This window comes from Girardinichthys multiradiatus, chromosome 23 (genome assembly GCF_021462225.1).
Source record: "Girardinichthys multiradiatus isolate DD_20200921_A chromosome 23, DD_fGirMul_XY1, whole genome shotgun sequence".
Taxonomy (NCBI): Eukaryota; Metazoa; Chordata; class Actinopteri; order Cyprinodontiformes; family Goodeidae; genus Girardinichthys; species Girardinichthys multiradiatus.
The window spans coordinates 25,260,406-25,270,697 of record NC_061815.1 but is presented as its reverse complement, the minus strand read 5'-3'; the positions used below and the strand labels follow the sequence as shown (position 1 = coordinate 25,270,697).

The following is a 10,292-nucleotide window of genomic DNA, read 5'->3' as shown; positions in this document are numbered from 1 at the left end:
TCCGTCCTGTCAGTAGCATGTCTTGGTAGGTTAGCCGTTGTACCATACTCTTCTCATTTTCACATGATGGATTTGAACAGTGCTTGGGATGTACAGGTCCTTCTCAAAATATTAGCATATTGTGATAAAGTTCATTATTTTCCATAATGTCATGATGAAAATTTAACATTCATATATTTTAAATTCATTGCACACTAACTGAAATATTTCAGGTCTTTTATTGTCTTAATACGGATTATTGTGGCATACAGCTCATAAAAACCCAAAATTCCTATCTCACAAAATTAGCATATTTCATCCGACCAATAAAAGAAAAGTGTTTTTAATACAAAAAACGTCAACCTTCAAATAATCATGTACAGTTATGCACTCAATACTTGGTCGGGAATCCTTTTGCAGAAATGACTGCTTCAATGCGGCGTGGCATGGAGGCAATCAGCCTGTGGCACTGCTGAGGTCTTATGGAGGCCCAGGATGCTTCGATAGCGGCCTTTAGCTCATCCAGTGTGTTGGGTCTTGAGTCTCTCAACGTTCTCTTCACAATATCCCACAGATTCTCTATGGGGTTCAGGTCAGGAGAGTTGGCAGGCCAATTGAGCACAGTGATACCATGGTCAGTAAACCATTTACCAGTGGTTTTGGCACTGTGAGCAGGTGCCAGGTCGTGCTGAAAAATGAAATCTTCATCTCCATAAAGCTTTTCAGCAGATGGAAGCATGAAGTGCTCCAAAATCTCCTGATAGCTAGCTGCATTGACCCTGCCCTTGATAAAACACAGTGGACCAACACCAGCAGCTGACACGGCACTCCAGACCATCACTGACTGTGGGTACTTGACACTGGACTTCTGGCATTTTGGCATTTCCTTCTCCCCAGTCTTCCTCCAGACTCTGGCACCTTGATTTCTGAATGACATGCAGAATTTGCTTTCATCCAAAAAAAGTACTTTGGACCACTGAGCAACAATCCAGTGCTGCTTCTCTGTAGCCCAGGTCTGGGGAATGCGGCACCTGTAGCCCATTTCCTGCACACGCCTGTGCACGGTGGCTCTGGATGTTTCTACTCCAGACTCAGTCCACTGCTTCCGCAGGTCCCCCAAGGTCTGGAATCGGCCCTTCTCCACAATCTTCCTCAGGGTCCGGTCACCTCTTCTCGTTGTGCAGCATTTTCTGCCACACTTTTTCCTTCCCACAGACTTCCCACTGAGGTGCCTTGATACAGCACTCTGGGAACAGCCTATTCGTTCAGAAATTTATTTCTGTGTCTTACCCTCTTGCTTGAGGGTGTCAATAGTGGCCTTCTGGACAGCAGTCAGGTCGGCAGTCTTACCCATGATTGGGGTTTTGAGTGATGAACCAGGCTGGGAGTTTTAAAGGCCTCAGGAATCTTTTGCAGGTGTTTAGAGTTAACTCGTTGATTCAGATGATTAGGTTCATAGCTCGTTTAGAGACCCTTTTAATGATATGCTAATTTTGTGAGATAGGAATTTTGGGTTTTCATGAGCTGTACGCCAAAATCATCCGTATTAAGACAATGAAAGACCTGAAATATTTCAGTTAGTGTGCAATGAATCTAAAATATATGAATGTTAAACTTTCATCATGACATTATGGAAAATAATGAACTTTATCACAATATGCTAATATTTTGAGAAGGACCTGTTTTATAACCTAACTGCTTTCTGTTTTTCTACAACTCCATTCCTGACCTGTCTTCTGTGTTCTTGGCTCCAGAGCTGTTTGTTCACTGATGTTCTCTAACAACCATCTGAGGGGCTAGAACAACTGTATTTATACAGAGATTAACCTACACACATTTGGACTCTATTTACTCAATGGTGACTTCTGAAGTCTTCTAAAGGATTTTATTGAGGGGTGTCGGAGTAAAGTTGGCCAAATCTACGTGCGCACCACACTTTTAGATTGTAATTTGGAAAACATTTTGAAAACCATTCCTTGTTTTCCTTCCACCTTACATTTATGCAACACTTTGTGTTTGTTCATAACCTCAGATCCCAGTAATATACATTAAAGATTTTGGTTATTTGAAAAAGGTTAAAGGTTTTATGAATACTTTGGCAAGGCATTGTAACACTGCATTGTAAAACTAAATGAATGATTCTTGTATATTGGTGATTTCTGTGCCAACCCTTTGTATCCACTGGGCCTCATTGTACAATATGTCACCTGTCCTTTGCCTAAGATACACTCTAATCTCTGCTTTTTGATCACTCGCACTACCTGCAGCACTCTGTTCGATGATGCACTATAGACAAGATAAATAAGACTTGGTACTCACTTGTGAAACACAAAAATACTGTGACTACGATGATTGTTTTTTGTTTTTAATCACTGAAGTAGTTCTGGCATCAAGACCTCTGATGATTGTTACTCTTTAGAATACTGCATCAAGGAGTCAGACAACAGATAAAGAGCCGATTAAGGACAATCTGATGTGAGGACTTTGGCTTGAGAAGAGTTGAGCTGCTGTAGTTACAAAGCCTCTCAGCTCTTGGTTTCTCTTCACCCTGATATGGTCGTCATGGAGTCATTTCAGTTTCAAGTCAATTTTCTTTGCATTCAAAGTTATCAGGAGAATTAAAAGAGGTCAGAATGTTGGTCATGATTTCTAAGAATGGAGAAGAAGACATGAGAGGGAGCTCGAGGATAAAGAGAGACGCTTCAGTTCACAGATAAACACTGCTTTAGCAGACGGTAAGCGAGTTAACACCGGAAAAGAAATCCCACAGTAATCCTCATTAACAGCATTAAAGGTTCCGACATGTCAAAAAGACATGGCAATAGAAATAGTTCAGGTTCTCAAATACATTGTTTTCACTTGAACAATTTGGCTTTTAATTTCAACTTTGCAATGTTGTAAATAAGACTTCAGGTCTAAGAAACTAACCTGTTATTTTAACAAGGGGGCCTGAATTCACTAATGGGTCAAATGCTCACGTCCAGCAGACACAAACACTCAGTAAACGCCATGAAGGTCAGTGTGTCATTTATTTCCAAACAGTACAATTCTTGTTACATTGACTTTGTTGGATGTAAATATGGAAAAAGGGTCTGTTTGTGTAGAAACAAATGTTTCATACAAAACCGCGTAAAAACAGAAAAGTGTAACAGACTCAGCTCTGAGCCTTTGATGAACAAAAGGAGACATACAAACACACTTGGGACATCACAGAATGGTTTGTTAGTGCAGTGATGGATAAAGCTACCTGAAGACATGGCAGCTGGACGTCTCAAGAGATTTTCCTTATACCCTTTCCTTTGTCATTTTGGGGAAAAAACACATCTCCTCACCAGCTGACTGGATACTTAAGCAGCCTTTATTCACCCTAATCCCCTTATATTTAGAGGAGCAGCTACTGATTGATCAGTCTTAAGTGCCATCCTCTTGTCAAATGTGGCTCAAGTAAATCCTTCATGGTGGAAGATCAGGCGCACTGGCGACGTTTTGTGAAATGTTGAGCTGATCAGCAAACACTTTACATCAGCAAACTGATCAAGCAATGTAATCCTTTTAGCGACGATTCACAGAGATCAGTATAGACAGGAGTCTTCACATTGACGATTGCAAATGCCATGCAACTTCGCAAATTGTTGCAAATAGCGATGCAGATAGTTTCCCCAAAGCAAGATGAAAAGCCAGCATTCCAAACAAAAAACTAAAAAACTCCCATTATTTCACACAAATATAATGCATCTGTTGTTGGTTTTAATGTTGGCATTGAAAGAAATAAAAACAGCATACAGTGTGCAGGGGCTTAGGAGTTTATGTTTGCATAGGCATAACCTAAGGTAGGACACAGATGTATATCTACAGTTCTGTCCTCTGTCAGTTCATTTGTCAGTGTTTTGTTGATAAAGTGGTGTACAAAGAGGAACCCAAGGCAGGGAACAGTTGTGGCTCAGTGTTTTTTAAGACTTTGGATCTTTGCTACATCTGGACAGAGTTTAACAGTCACCCTTGTGCCAACTACATAAATAAGGTCCACTGTTTCACTGCCTAGGCCCCCATCCCCACATATCCAGAAAACATATATAGATGGAGGCATTTGGAAAAACAAGAATGTTATAATACTGCATACATTTGGTTAATGGTTATAGTACCAAGAAACAACAGAGAGTAATCCTGGATGGGGGGGGGAAGGACAGGACAAACACTTCATACAAGGCTATGTCTCACAAAAAGGTGCAATCTGTAACAGTCAAAAGTGCTCTCCCTGCTGTAGAGTTTTGTACCACATTTATTTGTGACTGTGAGGTTTAAAAACCGAACCCTTAAAAAGTTGTAAACCTTACACATATAAAAACAAAACAGTTAATCATTGTAGTTCAAAACTGTAATAAAGTATATTTTCTGTGTCTTATCAGTAAATGTACTGCAATAATAGACTGAATAAAATGACAATTTACAGATTACACCTTGTAGAATGAAGATTTTTTTTAGAAGCAGCAAAAGATAACATAATACTGTCTCAAAGACAAGGGAAAATAAAAAATCCAGTGACATCCATGTTTTTTTAGGTTTTACACACCAGAGATCTGCACATGACAGATAATGGTGCAAATATTGTAAAAATAAATACATAAATATATACATGGATAATCAGTACATACATACACATATTGTATCATAAAATAAGAGAATAAAGTAATTATAAAATTCATATGTACAAATGCATAGTCCACACGTGTTGCGAAGAGAGGCAGACCTCTTTAGGATTATGTGAGGTGTCAGTATGTGTAATGTGTTGTAGTGTGCATGGCACTTGTACAAAAATACTGGAGTTACAAACCAATTTGCTCTGTGCAGTTTGCTCTTGTCTCACCTCTGGAGTCCATCATTTACAAGTCTGAAGGTTCGGGTCAAAAATTGAGAGGTACGCGGCCAGGTGTTTCTGTGGTTTCCAGTGTGCATGTCCGGAAAAGTTGTGTGAGCGCAAATACCGATGAGATAAGCAAAGTGCAGCGTTTGGCTAGCAACCTCACCCCATCTTCCTCCCCCTGACTCTGTCCAGACCCGACACTCCTACCACTGTTCACACCACCAGTCCCAGCAGTTTCAACAGCCCCAACAAACTCTCTGTACAGACCAACTATCTCCTTCAACTTGTCCATAGGCTGCTGGCCATCATCATCCTCATCCCTGTCAACTAGTCTTGCTTTATGGCAGACGTCACAACCAGGACAGGGATTTGTTTTCAGGCAGGCAGCTGACAGCTGAACAAGCGCACTAAAACTAGTGGTTAAAGAACGTAGAGCCTCATCCGGAGCCCATCCAACACGTGTGGCTCGCTGACATCCAGATGCTAGTCGACGGGCCTCTGCCTGGAGAAGACTCCTTTCAGACTCTGTCATGATGACAGGACTTATTCCAGTGCAGACCTTCCTTGCAGCAGTATTGTCTTCTGTTCCATTGTGATTTAGGTCTGTGTTCTCCAGTTTTGAGGGGTGCTGAGACTGGTCAAGCACTCCCTTCTCTAATACCAGAAGAAGTTGATCTATGTCTTCACGTAGAGAGACAAAACCACCCCTTAATCCCCCATAGTTCTTGTTGGTAAGGGAACGAAGACGCCCACTGAGTGAAACTGTAGGTGAAACTGGACACGAAACCAGAGGACTCAGTTCAGTGGACGCAGTGGAGAATGTAGACAGTGGCCGAGGGTTGTCCCTCAAAAGTGACAGGATGTTGGGTTTTGGAGAGGGTATTGTTGGAGATGATGCCTGAGCAGGTTTAGGGCATATGCGGCGAGAGAACTCATAAACGGTGAGTTCCTCATCAAAGCTTACTCCATCCTCAGTGTCTCCACTGAAACAGTTGGCATAAACAGTGCGACAGCCACAAGACTCTCGATGTTGCTGTGGAGGAGTGGTGTCTGCTCCAGAGGAGGTCGGTGAGTCGCCTCCAATCTGCATGATTGTTACACCTCCCAGCCCCACAGCTGAATGAGGCCGTGACTGAGGCTGCTCTGAAGAAACACTGCCAAGGTGTGGACTGTTATCTCTAAAACTCAGATTAGGATGTGACCCATTTGTTCCACTGGCCTTTTTCATATGTGAACTTAATTCTGGAGCCTCTTTGATAGTTGCGATGACAACCTCTGCTCCATCATCTAAGATGCTTCCTTTACTTCCTGATTTTGAGGCAATTGTCTCCTTGTCCTTGACAGGGGTTTTGTTTAAGTCTGATAAACCACTTGCTACAGACAAACCAGAGCCAAAGCCAGATGTGTCTCCATTGATAGAACTTGTCGAAGGATAGTCCAGATTTCCCAGAATCTCCTGGGAACGAGTCATGTACCAGGGCAAAGACTGGATCTTTCCTCTCAGAGCAGAGGCTGGTAATCTACCTCCCAGGCTGGAAGAGCTAGTTCGCAGATCAGAACCTGAACCAGATCGACCAGATTCTCTGCTGTCAAAGGCTCCAACACCTTTGCAATCAACTGAGGTGGGTGAGGTGGCAATAGTGAGCGGTGCATCTGTATTTTTGGGTGATAGGCTCTCATGGCTCAGAGAAACCCTCCTAGGCCCTGACTGGATGCTGCCATTGCGACTACTCCATGGGTGGATTCCATTTGGTGTTCCGACAGTATCATTAAAGATCCCTTTATTTGGATCAGTTGGAGAGACAGGAGAGCTAGAAGGTAGAGATAATGGATGAAAACTGCAGGAAGAAGTAGGTTTGGGAGGAACCGGAGGGGGAACAGCTAGCTTGGTGCCTGAGTTAGAGCAAGTGATAGGACGTAAGCTTGGTGGACTCTTCGTTAAAATGTTAGATCCATTGACTTTCTCATCAACTTTTGCTGTTTCCTTTTTATCTGGAATTAATGTTTTGTCACTAGAAGAAACATGCAACCCATTCTTACTCACCAGATTTTTATTTTGTTGTAAGTAGTTTTCTTGTTTTTTTGTCTTTTCCTCTGCATGTGGTGTTGTATTGGTTACTGACTGTTTGTTACATCTTACTGCTGTAATCATTGATGAGGATAAAGGCAAACCACCTAATGTTACAGACTTGAACTCCATTGTGTCTGGCTCCATTTCCAAAAGTTCAGAAGACAAATGTCCCGAGGCATCCCCGTTGCACTGGGCATATGATCTTCCACGTTGGGGTGACTTGGGAGGCATCATCTGAGGTTTGGGAGGCAACTGGGGTTTAGGTGCCAGTGGTGGTTTGACTTTGACTTCAGGTTTCTGGATTGACTTTGAAAGACTGGCTTGTCGGTAAACAAGTTGATTTGTAGAGTCTTTTAGCAACTCAGATTCCTTCTTCATTTTAGGGGATTGAGGTTTATTGGTAACAGGGGATGATGGTCCTTTTCCTGGGACAGATGGAAGGCTGTTCCAGGTTCCACTCAAACGGTTAGCATTTCGCCGATCAGCCAGCTCAGCATCTGTAAAAGCCAGAGAAAAGGAAAGATCAAAGAAGAGATAGAGACTCCCATTATTTGACTCACAGATTGTTCAACCTCTTTTACTTAAATAATTTGTAGGAGTTTTCACATGTTACACTCACTTAAAAACATGTGCCAACATGGTCGGTGGACTTTTGTGTAAAAACTTGCTAAAACAAACCTGATAGCTCTGGAACTGGTGGAGTAAATCTCTCCTGTGCATCAAAAAACTCGTCTTCTGATTCTGAGACATTGTCCTTTAACAAAAGAGCTGGTTTTGGGTTTGGTGAAGGAGTAAGAAAAAGACCATCCGCATCTTTAGACAGACGGTGCTCTGCTTGTGCTGACTTATTTCCAGGAATTGAACTTGTTCTTACTGGGACTTTGGGGGGAGTCTTTTTCTTTCTTTTAATGGGCAATCTTTCAAAAGGTGTGCTATCAATCATTCTCAGATCTCTAGAACTAGGTATCTTAGAAATGCATCTGAGTTTGTGGATGCCCAGATCTTCCTCCTCCTCGTCATCATCGTCGCCATCGTCATCATCACTTGTAGCTCCTGCTGGACTAGGCAAGAAATCAGCCTTGGAGAGATCAGCAAAACAGAGGAAAGAGTTATCATTGCCACAATAGTTTAGGTTTGTGGGTCGCAGGGGCCCTTGGCGCTTTGTCTCAAGGAGGTAGGGGTGGTGGACGTCCATGTTTGAAGGATCTTCGCCTGGGCTTGACCCACGAAAAGCATCCAGGCGACAAGGGGCTTTGGCTGCAGCACTGCTTTCATCCAGGGCAGTGCTCAAGGAACTGCTGGACAAGCTGGAGAAGCTGCTAGTGACCCTTGGGTCAGTGTGGTACCAGTTGGTCTCCAGGTTCATTTCTTCATCCACAACATTAAATTTACGTAGACCACTTCCTGTTGCACCTACTTCCTCTTCGCTCTCATTCTCTTTGCCTTCGCTTGTAACTATTATTTTCACTTCCTGTTTGCCTTTGTGTTCTTCTCTCTCTTTCCTTTCTTCCTCTTTCCTCTTTTCCTCCTCCTCTCTTCTTCTTTCTTCCCAGTCCGTACTTGCAGGGTCTGAGCCTTTGTAACTTTGAGAATCCATTGGGTCATCGTCATCTGTTGAATCGTCTGAATCACTGCAGCAGCGAGACACATAGCCTAATACACAAATCGAAGACAAGCATAGTATAAAATCTTTGGGATGAACAACGGAAGATAATCATGTTTAACTATTAGAGCATGTGATAGCAGTCATTTTTATCCATACGCGTACTAGTTAAAAATATACCCTTCTGAAACCCGTAAGAAATGCTTATATATTTTCAAATGTGAGAAATGTATTACTAAAATATACTTTATTATTTGTCTCATGATGGTCATGAAGACTTGCGTTTTAAAAATATAATGGTGTGAGATTACCAACAACCAGGCCTAATCTCTTTTTTAAGTGTGTCCATGTATAATGTGACAGGGGAAAATAGAATAAAAAATAAAAATGTGCAATAACCTGATTGCGTAACTGCGCACCCATAAATTAATGCTTTGCTGAAGCACCTTCTGAACCATTTCAGTCTTCTTGAGTTTACACCCACCATAAATAATAGTAAGTCTGATTAAACTGAAATAAAGTTAAGATCTAAATCTTAATCTGTGTTTCTTAGCTAAAACCATAGTTTGAGATTAATCAGAAATATCTCATTGTACAGAGGTATCTCTCAGGAAAAATACAAAAAGTTCCCTAGCATTATTTATACACAATCAGACAATAAATACACTCAATTAATAAAAGAAAACAGTCACATTACAAAAACTGGACATTTCTCCAGCGTGATTGGAGAGACAATATAGAAACAGGGGCTGCAGGAGTTTCCAGATGTTTGGTAGACAACTGAAGATGATTTTTCTCAACATCACTATGAGTCCAAACATACACCCAAACCCACACAAGACTGATTTCATTAGAGGTAAATTGGTGTTTTATAGTGGACGTTTGCAAGGTAGACTGGAAAAATATTGCCAAGTCAAGATGTGGATTAAAATAAAATTTTTCTGAGAAGACTTAAAGCTAAAAGTTAATAAAAAGGTGCTTCAAAAAAGTATTTGTTCTAGGATGTACACACTTATTCTATGGGGCTATTGCATCTTTGTTTTTCCTTCAAATGGATTTGTTTATTTTCAATTAAATTGTATGGGATAAATGTCACATTATTTAAATGTCACATTATTTATAGAAAAAGGTGGGTCAAAAATCATGGTTTCATTTTTTACATTACAAAAACCTGCCCTTTACCAGGTGTGTCGACATTTTAAGAGCTACTATACACTATATGATTTTAGAGTTTAGATGCATTTTATAAGTTGTACTCCACAGGATAGTGGCCGCTACAAAGGAGAAAAATAACTCTGTGGGTCTCAGTAGGCTACAGTATATTGACTGATGTGGAAAATGTCAAAAAGGCCAAAGCCAGAAGGTGTTAGTTTTAAGTGAAACAGTTTTTTTGCTCACTTGATAGGGATTCATAGCACACGCCCTCTATTACGGCGAATCTCCCACACACACCTTCTTCAGCAGGAATCCGGTGCACCCTGACTTTCGGGCGCCCCAGACGGAAGACATTAACACTTGGATCCACCAGGAGTTTGCAGTAGCCTCCCAGCAGACACCCTAAGTCTTTGGCTGCCATAGAATCCATCAGTAAGGCAAATGGCTGAGAGAAGGGAGGGCATCGGAGAACATTAGGTAAAGCAGAGGTGATTAAAGCCAAAGGATAAAAAGAAAAAGTAGTGGGAGAAAGAAGGAGACACTGTCACCTTTATGTCAGAGAATTATAATGTACACTAATTCCCAAAGATTAAGTATTCCTGAACTTCAGGAAGAATGCTTGA

At 41.4% G+C, this 10,292-nt stretch overlaps 1 protein-coding gene across 4 annotated transcripts in view; it reads right to left on the bottom strand.

Annotated features, from left to right (window-relative positions):
• Nucleotides 1–2,989: 2,989 nt before the first annotated feature.
• Nucleotides 2,990–10,292, bottom strand: part of frmpd1b (FERM and PDZ domain containing 1b) — a 34,978-nt gene continuing 27,675 nt past the window's right edge. For 3 of the 4 annotated variants that reach the window (XM_047353685.1, XM_047353684.1, XM_047353686.1), the window contains 3 exons: nucleotides 9,913–10,114; nucleotides 7,590–8,564; nucleotides 2,990–7,408 (listed from right to left, as the gene is read on the bottom strand). In XM_047353685.1, the coding sequence (XP_047209641.1) occupies nucleotides 4,881–7,408; nucleotides 7,590–8,564; nucleotides 9,913–10,114 (3,705 nt within the window). In that variant the 3' untranslated portion in view covers nucleotides 2,990–4,880. The remainder of the gene's footprint in view (nucleotides 7,409–7,589; nucleotides 8,565–9,912; nucleotides 10,115–10,292) is intronic. The other variant, XM_047353687.1, reaches the window with a different exon arrangement.